Source organism: Phytophthora cinnamomi (genome assembly GCF_018691715.1).
Source record: "Phytophthora cinnamomi strain GKB4 chromosome Unknown Contig26, whole genome shotgun sequence".
Lineage (NCBI taxonomy): Eukaryota > Oomycota > Peronosporomycetes > Peronosporales > Peronosporaceae > Phytophthora > Phytophthora cinnamomi.
Window position 1 is genome coordinate 836,769 of NW_027150959.1, and position 16,664 is coordinate 853,432.

At 55.5% G+C, this 16,664-nt stretch overlaps 9 protein-coding genes across 10 annotated transcripts; 3 read left to right on the plus strand and 6 right to left on the minus strand.

Annotated features, from left to right (window-relative positions):
• Window positions 1-359: 359 nt before the first annotated feature.
• On the plus strand, window positions 360-1,565 carry IUM83_08702 (uncharacterized protein; the record flags this gene model as incomplete). Its single annotated transcript, XM_067933091.1, has 1 exon — window positions 360-1,565. One exon carries the CDS (start codon window positions 360-362, stop codon window positions 1,563-1,565), a length of 1,206 nt encoding a protein of 401 aa, XP_067794257.1.
• Window positions 1,566-1,982: 417 nt separating this feature from the next.
• IUM83_08703 (putative 12-oxophytodienoate reductase) lies at window positions 1,983-3,116 on the minus strand (the record flags this gene model as incomplete). The annotated part of the gene is made up of 1 exon (XM_067933092.1): window positions 1,983-3,116. The coding sequence occupies one exon, from the start codon at window positions 3,114-3,116 to the stop codon at window positions 1,983-1,985; it is 1,134 nt and encodes a 377-aa protein (XP_067794039.1).
• A 1,385-nt stretch (window positions 3,117-4,501) lies between these two features.
• Window positions 4,502-5,271, minus strand: IUM83_08704 (putative short chain dehydrogenase; the record flags this gene model as incomplete). The annotated part of the gene is made up of 2 exons (XM_067933093.1): window positions 4,502-5,071; window positions 5,146-5,271. The coding sequence occupies 2 exons, from the start codon at window positions 5,269-5,271 to the stop codon at window positions 4,502-4,504; spliced, it is 696 nt and encodes a 231-aa protein (XP_067794038.1).
• Window positions 5,272-5,660: 389 nt separating this feature from the next.
• IUM83_08705 (12-oxophytodienoate reductase) lies at window positions 5,661-6,794 on the minus strand (the record flags this gene model as incomplete). Of its 2 annotated transcripts, none has more annotated exons than XM_067933095.1 (1): window positions 5,661-6,794. In XM_067933095.1, one exon carries the CDS (start codon window positions 6,792-6,794, stop codon window positions 5,661-5,663), a length of 1,134 nt encoding a protein of 377 aa, XP_067794254.1. The 2 variants fall into 2 exon arrangements, with proteins under 2 accessions (XP_067794254.1, XP_067794253.1); XM_067933094.1 differs by having other exon boundaries at window positions 5,661-6,068.
• Window positions 6,795-7,554: 760 nt separating this feature from the next.
• IUM83_08706 (Short chain dehydrogenase) lies at window positions 7,555-8,386 on the plus strand (the record flags this gene model as incomplete). The annotated part of the gene is made up of 2 exons (XM_067933096.1): window positions 7,555-7,686; window positions 7,763-8,386. 2 exons carry the CDS (start codon window positions 7,555-7,557, stop codon window positions 8,384-8,386), a joined length of 756 nt encoding a protein of 251 aa, XP_067794172.1.
• Window positions 8,387-8,560: 174 nt separating this feature from the next.
• On the minus strand, window positions 8,561-9,335 carry IUM83_08707 (putative short chain dehydrogenase; the record flags this gene model as incomplete). Its single annotated transcript, XM_067933097.1, has 2 exons — window positions 8,561-9,133; window positions 9,210-9,335. 2 exons carry the CDS (start codon window positions 9,333-9,335, stop codon window positions 8,561-8,563), a joined length of 699 nt encoding a protein of 232 aa, XP_067794255.1.
• Window positions 9,336-10,026: 691 nt separating this feature from the next.
• IUM83_08708 (Deoxyhypusine hydroxylase) lies at window positions 10,027-10,876 on the plus strand (the record flags this gene model as incomplete). Its single annotated transcript, XM_067933098.1, has 2 exons — window positions 10,027-10,776; window positions 10,844-10,876. The coding sequence occupies 2 exons, from the start codon at window positions 10,027-10,029 to the stop codon at window positions 10,874-10,876; spliced, it is 783 nt and encodes a 260-aa protein (XP_067794040.1).
• Window positions 10,877-10,958: 82 nt separating this feature from the next.
• IUM83_08709 (Molecular chaperone (DnaJ superfamily)) lies at window positions 10,959-15,595 on the minus strand (the record flags this gene model as incomplete). Its single annotated transcript, XM_067933099.1, has 4 exons — window positions 10,959-10,962; window positions 11,050-11,059; window positions 12,340-13,203; window positions 13,285-15,595. 4 exons carry the CDS (start codon window positions 15,593-15,595, stop codon window positions 10,959-10,961), a joined length of 3,189 nt encoding a protein of 1,062 aa, XP_067794221.1.
• Window positions 15,596-15,736: 141 nt separating this feature from the next.
• Window positions 15,737-16,568, minus strand: IUM83_08710 (Short chain dehydrogenase; the record flags this gene model as incomplete). Its single annotated transcript, XM_067933100.1, has 2 exons — window positions 15,737-16,360; window positions 16,437-16,568. 2 exons carry the CDS (start codon window positions 16,566-16,568, stop codon window positions 15,737-15,739), a joined length of 756 nt encoding a protein of 251 aa, XP_067794182.1.
• Between the last annotated feature and the right edge of the window lie 96 nt (window positions 16,569-16,664).

Genomic DNA, 16,664 nt, shown 5'->3' on the forward strand with positions numbered 1-16,664 from the left:
GTCAACTGCCTCGATTCCTCTATGACATGACATTTTGATGAAAAGTATCCACTGTCCGTGCTCGCCCTGCAGCGTTTCAATGCTACGACAACAAAGGATCACCATAATCATCCTCAGCAAAGTAATGCCCGCACTGCTGAAGCTCGGCGCGATCGACTGCGAAGAAGGACTTGAAAGGAACTGGTAGAGACGGGCTCAGCTAGAGAGCTCGGGTTCTGCCCTCTGTTGGCCTGCGCGAAGGTCTGTCGGTCTCCGATGCGCTGAGAGCATTTGCAATCCTTGTCCAGTTCTCAATTTTCCTTGGCAGTCCAAGCTTCATCAAGTTTGCTCTGGCATTGATCAGCTCCAGTCCGCGCACCATGGTCTTCTTTGCCCAAGCCACCAAGGCCGCATTCGCGCTACTCGCACTCCCAGTGCTCGCCGCCCAAGCCGCGACAACCACCTGCGAAGTCACCGACGCCGACGCCTGCGCCATCGACTCGCTCACGGCCTCCACCGACGACGGAAGCGTACTCATCTACCCGGGAGGCGACACGCGCTGCGCCTTCGATGACTACACGGACAGCGTGACGACGTTCGAGTCCAACTCGACGTACTTCTTCCAGGTGTTTCCCGCGGTCAACCAGGACAAGAAGAAGCTACTGCTCTTCTTCCAGGGCGGCGGCGCCTGCGTCGACAAGTACACGTGCGACTTCGCGCTGCAGTGCCAGCTCGGCGCCAGCTCGCTCATCACCACCACGGCCTCCGTCACGGACACGGGCATCATGAACCGCACGCTGGACGGCAACGTCTTCAACGACTACAACATCGTGTACCTGCCGTACTGCACGGGCGACCTGTTCGTGGGCAACAAGTACCTGGAGCCCTACGAGAGCGTGTACAACCAGGCTCTGGGCAACAAGCAGTGCCTCGGCCAGAACCAAGGCATGTACATGAACGGCTACAACAACACGATGGCGGTGTTGAAGTGGGCTCTGTCCAACTACCCGGAGCCGGAGCAGCTCGTTATCGGCGGCTACAGCGCTGGGTCGCTCGGTGCGCAGATGTGGTCCGCGTACGTTGCGAACACGTGGGGTGTGGCCTCCAAGTCCATCAAGTACCAGGTGCTGGCGGACAGCTACGTCGGCGTGTTCCCTGAATACAAGACAGCAGCAAGTGAGCTCATCAACTACTACGGAGGTTGTGGCCTTGTGGGCTTCCCCGATAGCATGGTTAGCGAGTGTGAGGCCGAGACGGCGACGGTGATCGAGATGGTGAGCTCGCTCATGAACGAGGCCCCGAACGCCGAGTGGCTCTTCATCGATAGCATTGCCGACAAAACCCAACGCAAGTTCTACGAGCTGGTGCTTCTGGGTATCGCCGGCTACCCGTTCACGAATCTGTTGCCAGCGGATGAGTTTTACGGCAACATGACGGAGATCCTAGACGCTTACTCGCTGTTCATGAATGTGACGCGTTTCAATATCGACAGCGACCAGCACGTGTGGTTGACTGGCAACGACTACGCGAGTGCCGAAGACCTTGAAGGCGAGTACTTGGGTGACGTCTTGAACTCTTCACTGTAAGGATTTTGAGTCGTCGGAGCTCATCCATAGAATACTTCAAGTACCGACGTCGAAAAAAAATAGTGCAATACAATAAATAATCGACTTTTTATATATCTTTTTATTACTGGACTACACTGACCTTCAATACAATATAAAAATTACCCAATTATTGCAATAAATTTGTAAAAAAATAAAAGTGCCCCACTGGCAAAAACCGAAAGTCTAGCCAACCTCCAGTCTAGAGGCCAGGGTCACTTGCAGTATCACCGCTGGCGCAACACTGTGTGCGCCCTGGCTGCCGGACTGTAGAGACTGCTACGCATTGTTCAAGTACTACTTGAAGTAATTGTAATCGAGAAATGGCAGTGAATATGAATTGTATTCGACTACATGAATGTTGTGTTGTAGTGAGCTATACAGCCTCCAACTAAACGCCTAGTTCTTGAGCTCGTTCTTAGCCTGGTAGGCTGGGTAGTCGTTGTAGAACTTCCCACCCAGAGCAGAGTTGTAGTACACTTCGTGACCAGCCATCGACTCCACCGGCCAGTCGTTCTCGAAGCGTTCCGCCAGGTCCGGGTTGGTGATATACAGACGGCCAAAGCCAACGAGATCGGCCGCGCCACTGCGCACGACACCTTCGGCGGTGTCACGGATGTAGTTGTTGTTGGCGATGACAACCCCCTTGAACGCCGTCTTAGCGTCGAAGGCAGTGAGAAGGCGGCTCTTGCTAGAGTAGTGCAGGAGGGCACTGTCACCATCGAGCACCGCTAGGTATCCGAGGTTGTGCTTGCCGAGTTGCTCCATGGTGTACGTGAACATCTCGAAGTTGTCCTCACTTCCCATGCCACCAAAGCCACCGTTAGGAGCAAGGCGAACACCGATGCGGTACGGCGGGAAAACAGTCTTGATGGCCTCGACAAGTTCCAGGAGAAACCGCGCGCGGTTCTCAAAGGATCCGCCGTATTTGTCAGTGCGTTTGTTAGTAGTGGACTGGAGAAACTGGTCGATCAGGTATCCGTTGGCGCCGTGCAGCTCAACTCCGTCAAAGCCGGCCTTTTTCGCTAGTGCAGCTGACTTGCGGTAGTCCTCAACGATGCCCGCGATTTCCTCCGTCTCCAGTGCGCGAGGCGTCTCATAATCGGCCACAACGTAGTCGGCATCGCGCGTGTGGCCTTGCTCGAGTCGCAGCGCCGAAGCCGACACCACCTCTCCCTTTTTGTTGAAACTCGAGTGGCTCTGACGACCCATGTGCCACAGCTGCATGAAGATCTTGCCGCCCTTCTTGTGGACTCGGTCGATCACACGCTTCCAGCCTTCCACATGCTCATCATTGTAGCACGCTGCGGCATGGTACCATCCGTAGCCCTGCTCCGACACAGCGGTGCCTTCCGAAATGATCAAACCAGCACCCGCGCGCTGCTCGTAGTAGATTTCATTGTTTTCCGACGGTACGCGGTCAGCATTTGCGCGGCCACGGCTGAGTGGACCGAACACGACGCGGTTCTTGAGTTCGAGGTTGTCGCCCAGCTTCAGGGGCGTGAAGAGCTTGTAGTCCGTGGTGGAAACCATTGCTGTTTTTTCGTGCTAGTGGTGCTGCTTGGGGTTTGGTTGGTTGCTTGGTTGCTAGAAAGCAAAACGCAGAATGAGCAATGCAACTCAAGTGACGTGAGTACCGCCACCTTCAGTGCTGAAGTTCACGACATCGTTTCGGTTGATTCGACAGTGGAGCTGTCTTTCTCGGCTACGATTGGTGCAAGACGCCTTCACCGCCATAGACAGGTCGAAGAGGTTCATGTCAACAGCCATGTCGAGTAATCCTAGACGCTGTTCCCTTTCAACACATACCGTATCGCCCCTGTCCTAAGCGAAGTTTTGTCCTAAGCGAATTTTATTTTAGCCAATGAAAACAATGCATTGACACCGCATATCTGTAGTTAAAATTCCATGTTGACCAGCTAATTATAGGCTGCCACCAGCCATTCGGTCTCAGTGTTCAAAGTGCTATGGGTAGACCACGCACCACAGGAACCGGCAAAAAGCCAAAACGCTACACCCGCGTTGCAGTCGACTATACGCACAAGCACCGCCTTCTCGAATTCCTGGCTGCTGGCTATTCTGTAAACGAAGCTATTGCACACTTCTACCCAAATTGCAGCAGGCAAACAGGTTTGTAGTGATGATGATTATTCCAGCAGCTCCGACGATGAGTTTTTCTAGTTGCACAATACAACACATTACTTTGATGAGACTTAATTGCGAAGGTAACCAAGCGAGCTTGGACACGTAGCTCAATTGGGAAAGAGCACCGCGTCCAAGCTCGCTTGGTTACAATTCCCGCCGTGTCCATACTTTTTGATTGGTCCAAAATACCAATAATTATTATAACTTTTACTCTTTATCATTTAATTCTGAGACTTGGCAACAAATGTACCGTAAACTGCATACATTGCAGTTCGCTTAGGACAGGGGCGATGCGGTACGCCGAATCCACCAATAGAAACCAGGACGATGGAGAGACACTATCGTCCGGATTATTCGGGTTGAGCACATAATGGCGGCGCAGTCGATCTGGCTTAACAGCTCCAAAATCCGTGTACAGGGTGTACGCTTTTAAAAAGCACGACTCCCAACAACTGGAGACCCACAACCACTACCACTGGCACGGTGTCGAATCTGGCGTTGACCACTTCCTTGTTTCCTCCTTACGAACAAATGAGCTCGACCGGAACTCACCAAACCCTGTGCAAATTCGCGGTATCGATCAGCGTGCCCACCTTCTCCTTCAACTGATCCAGCTCAAACTCGGCAGAATTAATCTGCATCTCCTGCTTCTCCATACCGGGAACGGGCGCATCCAACACGCCCGACGCGACTACGATGATCAGCGAATGGTTCGAGCCACCGTACGAATACAAATGAGTTTGTTGTTCAATCAAAAAATGGATTTGAACTATTCACCACGGAATTTCGTGACCCTCAAAGTGGAAAAACTTCCCTGTGTCTTTCAGCTTCGACTTCTGAATAATACGCACCATGGCACTTACTACGCGGTCCGCCTCGTTTTCGTAGCTGTTGCGTGGCAAGTTGGTGGCGACGTAGCCTGGGTCCAGAAGAATTGAAGCGATATGGTGGCGCCTCATTTCGTCAGCCATGCGGTGGTTGATCATGTGCAGTGCCGCTTTCGACGCCGCATAGGCGTACGGGCCACTGCCAGTCTCGATACTAGCCCACACCGACGACAAATGCGCCACACGAGCCCCGTTCTTGCCGTTCTGCTTAGCACCCAGCTTCAGATTTGGCAGCAGCGAACGCGTCACTAAGAACGGACCCACGGCGTGAACTTCGAACTCCGTCATGAGCGCGTCCTTCGTGGTCGTGGACATGCCCCCGCTGCCGGTAAAAGTGCCAGCGTTGTTGATGAGAAGATCGATCGGAATTCCCTCCAGCTCTTGGGCCATTTGAAGAACAGACGACTCGTCTCGAACGTCCATGGAAATGATCTTGGAAGGTGATAACGCCGTCAACTGATCCGCAGCGAACGAAGTGTTAGAGAGAAAATGCACACCAAATCCACAGCGAACTGTGTTCAAGCTCCCACCTCGTCGAGATTGGCTCCTTTGCGAGTTGTCGCAATGACGATCCATCCAGCTTTGGCGTAGTGCTTCGCGAACGAGAGACCCAGACCTCGGTTACTGCCGGTGATCACGACGGTCTTGCTTGGCATGGTTGCGACAAAAAGTTGTGAGAAGAGTAGGAAGAAGAACGGTTCTTCAAGAATGACTCGTAGATCACCCGCAGTATCAGAGTTTGGCGGCTAGCCGGATTGTCCCGCATAATCCCTTGCGCGTGCAGGCTGACTGCATAATCTACCCCGAGAAACTTGTCAAAGCGATCCTCAGAGAAATGCGGATGTACAGTAGGTCGATTACGAGTCTTACTGCACTGCATAATCTTCCCTAAAAGTTGTCCGTAACAAGGCATTAAGTTCAACAGCCTATTACTTGTACTTATTCCAGAGCCATACCTTATACAGCTCCAAAGCTCAAATATTAGTGCTGCACTCGCTTGTCGTTCATACTGAGAGCCCCGCCTGATATCCGGCCAGCAACTCAGCTAGTCGTCAAGCTCGTTCTTGATCTGGTACGCCGGGTAGTCGTTGTAGAACTTCCCACCCGGAGCAGATTTGTAATACACTTCGCGACCAGCCATCGACTCCACCGGCCAGTCGTTCTCGAAGCGTTCCGCCAGATCCGGGTTGGTGATATACAGACGGCCAAAGCCAACGAGATCGGCCGCGCCACTGCGCACGACGCCTTCGGCGGTGTCACGGATGTAGTTGTTGTTGGCGATGACAACCCCCTTGAACGCAGCCTTGGCATCGAAGGCAGTGAGAACACGGCTCTTGCTAGAGTAGTGCAGGATGTCGCTGTCGCCATCAAGGATGGCCAGGTATCCGAGGCTGTGCTTGCTGAGTTGCTCCATGGTGTACGTGAACATCTCGAAGTTGTCCTCGCTTCCCATGCCGCCAAACGCTCCATTGGGGGACAGACGCACGCCAATGCGGTTCGAGGGGAAAACGGTCTTGACGCCCTCGACAATCTCCAGGAGAAACCGCGCACGGTTCTCAAAGGATCCGCCGTATTTGTCAGTGCGTTTGTTAGTAGTGGACTGGAGAAACTGGTCGATCAGGTAGCCGTTGGCACCGTGGATCTCGACTCCGTCAAAACCTGCCCGCTTCGCCTGCTCGGCCGAGTGGCGGTAGTCATCCACCACACCAGCAACTTCCTCAAACTCCAACGCGCGCGGTGTCTCGAAGCTCGCAACATTGAAGTTGGTGTCGCGGGTGTGGCCGGTTTCACAGCGCACTGCCGAAGCCGACACAACGTCTCCTGTTGGGTTAAAGCTCGAGTGGCCTTGGCGACCAACGTGCCACATCTGCATGAAGATCTTGCCGCCCTTCTTGTGAACAGCTTCGATCACGCGTTTCCACCCTTCGACGTGTGCATCGGTGTAGCACGCAGGAACGTGGTTCCATCCGTATCCTTGCTCCGAAATGGCCGTGCCCTCGGAAATGATGAGACCAGCCCCGACTCGCTGTCCGTAGTAGATCTCGTTGTCCTTGGAGGGCACACCATCCGCGCCTGCGCGACCTCGAGTGAGGGGCCCAAACACCACACGGTTCTTGAGCTCGAGGTTGTCTCCGAGCTTCAGGGGCGTGAAAATCTTGTAGGCCGCAGTGGAAGCCATTTCTTCGGGTTGTTGAGGCAGGTGGTTGTGTTCGACTGAGCAAATTCAAGAATGATCAATGCAGCGACTCGGGCTCAGTCCTGTAGGAACGACTTGGTAAAATAACTCGCACTAGAACATTGCCACGCTAATCTATCCGCTCGTGCGATTGGCGTCGCGCCTCCAGCCGACGAGATGGAACACTTCGTGTTCATGCAAACACGCAGGCGGAATTCCGTAATCGCTTCCGGCGCTCATTCACCGTTGCTCTAGCAATAACTGGACTGCTATGGCGGCTGCCATCGATCGCGTTGCATCGGCGAGCTTTCAAAACAGGATTTCCAGTCTTGTAGGCTGCGCGGTGCTCTAGATCCAACGTCCTCTTTAAGTTTCGGCGGCAGCTCTCCCTGCCGGCGTAATGATCAAACCTCACCTGGTACACTCCATGCTCTATCCGCAGTGACCGACACACAGCTCCCGCCGAAATAGGAGTAACACGGCTCCATGCCAGTGCTCTGTTCGGCCACTGTTAGGTCTATTAGCGAGTGGATTCGTGAATTGAATGGCTCACCACGTTGAAGTTCATTGCATCCCGACCGCTGATTGGCTGAGACGGTGCGTAAGCGCTGGATCACGCCAGCGCTGAGTTTACGCGAAGACAAAGTCTGCACTGCACGGTTGGGCACTCAACGCTTCGTCCCACCGCACTAGTAGTGAGCCACTACCCAACAATCTACCTGCCCAACAACCTCCCAACCTCCACCGACCAACCTCAGTCGCCATGTCCAGCCCCACCAAGACGGTTCTCATCACGGGCGCCACGCGCGGCCTCGGTCTCACCTTCGCCCGGCACTACACCGAGGCTGGGTGGAAGGTCATCGGCACGGCGCGCGACGTCGACAAGGCCACCGACGTGAGTCCGCCCGACCTTGAGGCCTACGCCATTATGTTCTCTCTGTAACTCTGCATATATCGCTCGTTGTCGCCAGCTCAAGGCGCTCTCGCCGTTCCGGGTCGTCCAGCTGGACACGAGCGACGAAGCCTCGATCCTCCGCCTGGCCGAGCAGCTGGCCGGCGTCCCCGTCGACCTGCTCATCAACAACGCCGGCATCCTGGAGCCGGGCTCGTACGCGAGCGTGTCCAAGGACTCGTTCATGCGCCACTTCGAGATCAACTCGGTAGGGCCCTTCCTCACCACGCGCGCGCTGCTCCCGAACCTCAAGCTGGCCGCCGACGCCAGCGGCCAGGCCGTCGTCGCGTCCGTCACGAGCCTGCTGGGCAGCATCCATTCCAACCTGGACGGCGCGCTCGGCAGGCCGCTGCACAAGGTCTACTACGACAACCACAAGATGCCGAACGGCGAGATGTACAGCTACCGCGCGTCCAAGGCCGCGCTCAACATGATCAACGCCAACCTGGCCATGGACCTGCAGAAGGACAAGATCGTGGCCGTGGTGCTGCAGCCGGGCTACGTCAAGACGGACCTGACCCACCACAACGGCGTCGTGCTTCCGGAAGACTCCGTTGCCGGCATGGCCAAGGTGATCTCGGGCCTGACGCTGGACGACACGGCCAAGTTCTTCGACTTCCAGGGCCCCGAGCTGCCCTGGTAGAGCATCGTGAGAAGAAACGATTGCGAGTGGTATTAAGAAGAAGCGATGGCAAGAGGCAGCAACCTTCTTGTTCAACTGCTACGTCGAGGAAAAACGACCAGTGCATAGTGCTTTTTAAAGTCCTTCGTAAGAGTTATTTGAACTTAGTGTCGATCAAGTGGTCTGCTACTGCGGTCACCAGGGCATCTCGTGGCCTTGGAAGTGATAGAACTTACCTGTGTCTTTCATCGTCACCGTCTCGATCACGCTCGTCATTCCTCTCACACTCTCGTCCGTGTGGACATCACCCATTCCTCCGGTTAGATCCGTCACCACGTATCCAGGATGAACAACGATCGCAGCGATATTGTCCTTTTTCAAGTCGATCGCTAGACTTGAGTTCACCATGTTCACCGCAGCCTTAGAAGCGCCGTAGCTGTAGTTGCCGCCGTACGTGTTGCCCGCGATGCTGCCCATCTGCGACGACACCGTCACCACGAGGGCTCCGTCCTTGCCGTTCATCTCTGCTCCGAGCTTAAGATTCGGCAGCAGCGCACGGGTCACCAGGAATGGGCCCACCGTGTTCACCTCGAACTGGCGCATGAGCATGTCCTTGGTCGTCGTATGTAGCTCGCCGGGCATATAGATGCCTGCATTGTTGATGAGGAGGTCAATGGGAACTCCCTTGAGGTCCTGGGCCGCCTGCGCGATCGACGCCTCGTCGGTGCAGTCGAACGACACGACCTTGAACGGAGACAGCGCTTTCAGCTGCCAGACCACACAAATGAGGGTTAGAGGGAGTCTTGTCCGGCGTGACATGGAACGTATCTGCGAGCACACACACCTCGTCGGCTGTGCCGGCGCTGCGAGCGACGCCAATGACGTTCCATCCAGCCGTCGTGAAGTGCTTGGCGAACTCGAGGCCGATGCCGCGCGTGCTGCCAGTGATGAGGACGGTCTTGGGGGACATGAGCTCTGCCGGGCGAGGGATTTTGTCAACTGAGCTACTGTTGCGCCCTGCGTGAGATTGATTGCCAGTCGATTGGGATTTGTAATCAATTCGTCGGGTAATCTGCGACGAGCTGCTTCAGCTTCAGCCTGCCGGGTTGAGGGCAACAACGTGCTGAGTCAGCACCGACGCTGCAGGCTCCCGGAGACTGCCTGGAATAGAATTGGGGCTAAGAGTATTGGGCCTAGGGGGCGCTGGGCTGCATCCTTACAGTTCTGAGCATCGTGAGTCACGGGTGGCTACCTCGCTGACCACTGCCCCATGATGACTCCCCCCAAAGCTGCGACTCGCAATACGAGGAGAGACCGTGAGTTATTTGTAAGCGTTGAAGTAGCTACACACCAGCGATGCTTCGTTTTGAATTGGTCCGCACAAACGCAGCAGCCTACCTTCGGGTATACATGCATCAACGACAGCAGCCCAACCCCGTAGCAGGTGGCAAACGCCCGATGGTCATGAGTCGAGTCGCGATTGTGCGCGAAACGGCTGCGCGGGGTCTATAGCGCTGGCTGAAAAAGCGTCCAGCGTTGCGCCTGCACTGGACGCCTCTTGCGGCGTGGCACTAGCCATTCAGTTTTTTTTTTCTGCCGGTCGAGCAGAGTCTCTCTGTCAAGGGCGTCCCTCATCAGTTTCGATTTACCAGAGGAGCATTATGCTCGTGTGCGCCGGACGAGCAGCGCAGCGCCGCGCGTTGCTGAAGAATGAGACCTGTAGCAGCAGCAGTAGCGACGAAGACGACGGGGTACCGCATGGTGCCATCGCGCGGCCTCGAAGCCGCTTCGACCCGCGCGTCGTGCGGTCTCGCAACTGCGTCAACGCCAAGAAGGCGCAGCGCGCGGCGGTTCGTCGACGGTCGGAGCGCGCTCGGGACGAGGAGAGGCGACGGCGAGTCGAGGAGTGGGAGCGCGCGCTGATGCTGGCGCGCGCGTCGCGGGTCGTGGCTCGCCACAATGCAGAAGCTGGAGCCTTGAGACTGGTGTCGACGTACCACAAGATGCTGCAGCACGGATACTTGGCAATGAATATCGGAGACCCACATACGATTGAGATTCAGGACTTCATGCTCTCGGCCATGGCCGAAGACATCATCACGCCCGACTTCATCGGCTTGAAAACTTTCATGCAGCAGTGGGACTTCCTGTCGCGATTCCATTCTGAAGTGGACTTCCGCGCCGAACGACTGCAGCTATTCCCCATGGAAGGCGCCGCCAAGACGTACCCGTCCTTGGCGGCGCGAGATCGAGACGAAGCTGTCTACGTGGTCAAAAGCACAGGCGTCACAACGCTCAGAATCTCCCGCCTGACCATCGCAAACATCTTCCCGCACATTCTCAACGACGAGCAGCTCGTGCAGCACCTGATCGGCAAGACCTACAGCTTCAGCTTCACCACCTTTTCTCACGTTAGTGCTGACGGGGTGATATTTCAGAAGGAGTCACGGGTGGATCTCTCGTCGGCGTTCATGACAGTGCTGCATGACCGCGATGCTGCTGCCGTTATAATTCGCAAATCTGCGATATTGCCAAGTGGGTGCTTGGCGTTGCAAGACGAAGTCCGAGATTCTCAGAACACGCTCGCGAACAGCTATCTGTAAAGAGCACCATCCCATCCAAATTGCCGCAAAGTAGGTCAACAGGTTAGCAACATGTAATGTCAAAAGCATCGTCAAACGCACCCATGAACGGCTGGAGTCGTGTTTCTTGTTAGGAAAAAACACAGTTCTCTCACGACAGGTACAGGTTGGTGTTTGAAAGCAAATAGTCGAGTAGCTCTGCGACCGCCTGAAGAGAATACGCGGCAAGCGACATCTGCATCACAAGTCGGAACCCCCTGGCAGATCTGTCGTCAGTGTGAACAGTGCACTTGTCCAGATACACTAGGGTCCCGTCGCATTTCAACTTCAACGGGTTGTGTGGCGGAATCTGGAAGAAGTAGTGGAGTTCCTGCTGCTGTAGAAGTGTAGGCGTGGACATCAGATAGCCAACAGCGAACTCGACGACAAACTCTTTCGCGCCGGCAACAGATCGCCGGAACATACGAACGCTGCCTGAAATGGCACCTGGTCGTGAGGGATCACGGGGAGGCAGCATACAATACTCGATGACGTCTTCGCCATTGCAGTCATCTCCCTTGGACTTCGTATTCTCCAGAATGTCCTCCAAGATCTCAACCGTATTGTCAACATAGACGGCTTCTTCATGCCTAACATTTGAGGCATTTTCCTTGCTTGTAGATTGCTGCTGCCCGGCTGCCTGCTTTCTGGGGCCGGCTCTCTCATCCGGAGTGACGTCTTCACTCATTGTGATGCAACTGCTTAACAGCGTGGCGTTCTGGCACATGTGGCGATGAATACGCTTCCAGTGCATTCGCTGACAATCTCGTGAGCAATATTTGATTGTTTTGCAGGAACCGCAAGCTGAAAGCTTCTCACCAGGGTACGCTGAATTCCCGCAGCCAGCGCAGAGGGACCCGTTCTCCATATATTTGTTGTGTCTCAGCTGACATAACTCGAAACTTAGCGCTTGGGATGAGCATTTCAGGATGTAAATGACCACATCCTGTCCGTAAATTTCACCTTCAGCAGGAACAGCGAGCGCACGTCGATCAATTGTCTCCAGCGGGGGAGGAGAACGCCAAAACACCAGTATTGAGTTGTCCACGGCGGCTCCCTCGATGGCTTTCAAAACATCAAACACAGTGCTCGATCCTGCTGGAGGTGAGGTGTCGTTCACTCGTAACGTCCAACGCTGGCCCAGAACTGTCTGCAGTGTGAAGACCGTCTGATTGGAGGTGCTCTTCCCTTTCGTTATATCAAGGATCACACCAGCGAAATGAAACTTGGGTGTAGTCAATTCTTGCAGACTACCACTCCGCGTAGCAACGGATTTTGTGACACTCGTCTCAGTCTTAGCAACAGGCTGCGGGGCTGGGGCGTTCGGAATGGATGCCTGCGCACGCTTTTTACCTTTGCCCTTCTTTTTCTTGCTTTTACCCGCGACAGCATGGCGAGATTGTTGGTGGGCCTGCAGAGCATCGAAGACCATGCGATCATCGCAGTGCTCGCAGACCACAGTGCGGCGTGGGCACTTCGATAACTTGTGGCTGAGCAACTGGGTAGGTTTAATCGATGTCTTGCAGAATCCACACTCAATCATGTTCTGGGCCATAACGCTCGCAATCACTGAAGACTCCATGTATCCATTCTTTTTCATACCAGATCGAAGTGTTTCCTTGGCGGTGTCAAAAAGAACCTTAGGATAAAAGGCAGGAAAGCGAATCGCAACTGACTCTGCCATCTGCCCTAGTTCGTGATAGACAGTGGCCATGGCATTATCGTACTTCTTGAAATACAGCGCGCCGATGGAGTAGTATGCGTCTGGTATGAATCTCTCGTCGGGGGGATTGGTGTCGACATATTCCTTGTAGACTGATAATGCCGGATCAATCATACCCAAACCGATCATCGGGGCAGCGAACCAGTAAAGCCAATCCGGTTTCTTTTCGATGGCCAATGCAGCTTCGATTGAGTCCATAGCGTCATTGTAGTGCTGAAGCGTCAAATACGCAGTGCCTAGATAAAAGTGAAAGGAGGCTTCGTTCGGATGCATCTTCACACACCGCTTCCAGTGAAGCACAATATCTTGGTCGCTCATCATATCCCACCTGCCAATTACGTAAGCTGCATCAATATCTCTCGGATTAATCTGGAAGCTCACAGCAGCTTCCTTGAGAACCTTCGCCAGCAACTCTTTTGGACCTGCACCAGTCGTGAACACACTTTTCGGCCGTTCCCACATTAAATCCGCTCGCTTCATATTTCGCAAGGCACCTTTAATATCACCAGTGGCGAGAAGTTTCTCAGCGCTTTCAATAAGCTTTTCCGATGCAAGATAGTTGCAAGCTGCAATACCTCCAGCTTTCGCGCGGCCTTGAATCTCAGCGTCAATGACTGCAGAATGTGGTCGGTAAATTCCTGGTCTGACAAAGTGGTCGGATGAAGATGTAGCGCTGGGTGTGTACGAGCTGACCTTCGTAATCTGTATATCATCGTCGTCGTCAGTAACGACACCGACGCTGAAATCCGGACCGCTGTCATTGCCGGTTTCGTCTAAGTAAGCATCGTAGAATTCCTGAAGCACTTCCTTTCCTCGCTGGGAGACGGTGGGGTTATTCGTAAACTTGTTTGCAATGTCACCCCCACCCGCGACAGTGACACCCACGTCTGCAAAGTCATGTTTCATCATAATGTCTGTGAGTCGATTCTGGCAGGCCGTCATAGTCCATTCCCGAGCCTGCCTTTCATCCCGCCTTCCACCATAGCCCTTTTCAAACAGTTGGGCAAGGTACTGCTGCGCTTCAGGCAGGCCATGCTGTGCTGCACGCGATGTCCACATCCGTGCTGCGAACGCATCAACAGGCGTTCCACTACCTGTTGAATACGCAACAGCGACGTTGTACTGGCCCACGGGGTGGTCATGTTCTGCTGCCCTTAAGAAAAAGTGAAACGCCTTTTTCAGGTCAGCTTCCACAACAGGAGCGGGTATCCCGTCACGATAGCAAACCCCCAATTCGTTCTCGGCTTCGGCCACACCTTGATGAGGGAACACACGATTTCCAGGTGGTTTGATGAAAGGGCGCAACGCCGCTGCTTTGTGAAAGCAGTCCATCATTTTGTGAGGATCAGCTATAAGCGGCATGCCCTTGCGCACGTTGCTGCTGTAAAGCACACCGAGCCGAAACCACGCCTCTGCTACACCTGCTTCTCCAGCTTTACGGAGATAAATCATGCCCTCTTCCACCAGGTCGTCAAGCGGCAGCAATGCTCTACCTGGCGTTCCTATGCTGTCAGTGACCTGGAGAAGCGCCTTCGCAGCAATGACGAGATTCTCCATGCCTGCCTGGTAAATTTCAAGTCGCCGAGAGCCGCGCGTATGTATCTCAATCCATTTTGCCGGCACTTCCTGGTAGTTAATCATCGGCACCAACTCAATCTCCGGTGATGCGTTTTTGAGCTTGTGTTTCTTCTTATTCGTCTTGCCTTTGCCTGATTTCGACCGCTCTTTGACAGCGTTCGCGGACGCCTGCGCAGCTGCTGCTGCATTCGCAGCCTCGACTTTGGCTCTTTCCTCCAGCTCTTTCCTTTTCTTCTCCTTCTCATACTCGGCCTTTTCTTTCAGAATTATCGCCTGGGCAGTGCGGCGTCGACTAAGCAGCGTAGCATCTTTCGGGTCGAGCTCCAGTCCTTCGTCACAGATCTCCTTGGCCTCATCATAGTCCTTCATGCCCATCATTGCCTCGGACAGCAGTCTGTAGTACTTGACGTTCTCATAGCTGTCCGCATCCAGCGCATCCTCGGCGTCTTCACGCGCGCACTCAAACTCCTTGAGCCTCAGGTAGCACATGGCTCTGTTGCCGAAGAGCACGGCCTGGTTCGGCGCCACGTCCAGCGCCTGCGAGTAGGCCTCAATGGCCTCTGTATAATTCTCCTCCTTAAAGTAATCGTTGCCAATGAGCTTGAGCTCCACCCACAGCGGGTCCTCGTTCTCGTCTCCGTCGTACAAGTAATTATGCTGCAAGATCTGCTCCAAGGAGGCAGGAGGGGGCATCGGCTCGAGCGCCACGGGGTCCGCGAGCCCGGCTTTGCTCTCCTGGAGCCCGAGCTCGCTCTCCGCCTGTGCGGCCGCCTGCTTCTTGCCCAGAGGCGAGAAGGACAGCAATTTGGTCACGAGCTCCCGGATCTGCTGGCGGATGAGCGCGTTGCACTCGATGATGTCCGCCAGCTTCTCGAAGGTGGCGATGGCGTGCTCGTACTGGGCCAGGCTCAGCTGGCTCTGGTGCGCCACCTTGTTCCTGTACAGCAGCGCGCGCTGCACCACGGCGGGCAGCTCCGGGTCCAGCCCGAGGGCGCGCAGGTGGCTGTGCCAGTGGCGCCGCAGGAACTTGAGCTGGAAGGACAGGTCCGTCTGCTGCTCGGCGCTCGGGGCGTCGGCGCCAGCGGCGGCGTCGGCAGGCTCGGGACGCCGTCTGAAGTAACGCGAAGAGCCCTGGGCGCTGCGCTCCTGCTCCTGCTCAGCGTCACGCCGCGCCACGCGCTCTCTCTGGAAGGCCACGAACCTGACCAGCTCAGGGTGCACCATGTTCATGACGGCCTGCAGGCAGCCGGCGGCAATGGCGCCGCTCGCCAGCGTCTCGATGGACGCACCTCCCCCCGCCTTCGCCATCGAGTGCGCACTCGATCTCAGATCCGATATTGACGCGTGAAATGAGTGCACCACACTAATGTTACTTTCGTATTAGTGAAGTAAGGAGTAAGTAACATTGAAGTTGAGGGTAGAGCTGGTAGGATGGTTCTACGCTGCGCTCTACCAGGGCAGCTCGGGGCCCTGGAAGTCGAAGAACTTGGCCGTGTCGTCCAGCGTCAGGCCCGAGATCACCTTGGCCATGCCGGCAACGGAGTCTTCCGGAAGCACGACGCCGTTGTGGTGGGTCAGGTCCGTCTTGACGTAGCCCGGCTGCAGCACCACGGCCACGATCTTGTCCTTCTGCAGGTCCATGGCCAGGTTGGCGTTGATCATGTTGAGCGCGGCCTTGGACGCGCGGTAGCTGTACATCTCGCCGTTCGGCATCTTGTGGTTGTCGTAGTAGACCTTGTGCAGCGGCCTGCCGAGCGCGCCGTCCAGGTTGGAATGGATGCTGCCCAGCAGGCTCGTGACGGACGCGACGACGGCCTGGCCGCTGGCGTCGGCGGCCAGCTTGAGGTTCGGGAGCAGCGCGCGCGTGGTGAGGAAGGGCCCTACCGAGTTGATCTCGAAGTGGCGCATGAACGAGTCCTTGGACACGCTCGCGTACGAGCCCGGCTCCAGGATGCCGGCGTTGTTGATGAGCAGGTCGACGGGGACGCCGGCCAGCTGCTCGGCCAGGCGGAGGATCGAGGCTTCGTCGCTCGTGTCCAGCTGGACGACCCGGAACGGCGAGAGCGCCTTGAGCTGGCGACAACGAGCGATATATGCAGAGTTACAGAGAGAACATAATGGCGTAGGCCTCAAGGTCGGGCGGACTCACGTCGGTGGCCTTGTCGACGTCGCGCGCCGTGCCGATGACCTTCCACCCAGCCTCGGTGTAGTGCCGGGCGAAGGTGAGACCGAGGCCGCGCGTGGCGCCCGTGATGAGAACCGTCTTGCTGGGGCTGGACATGGCGACTGAGGTTGGTCGGTGGAGGTTGGGAGGTTGTTGGGCAGGTAGATTGTTGGGTAGTGGCTCACTACTAGTGCGGTGGGACGAAGCGTTGAG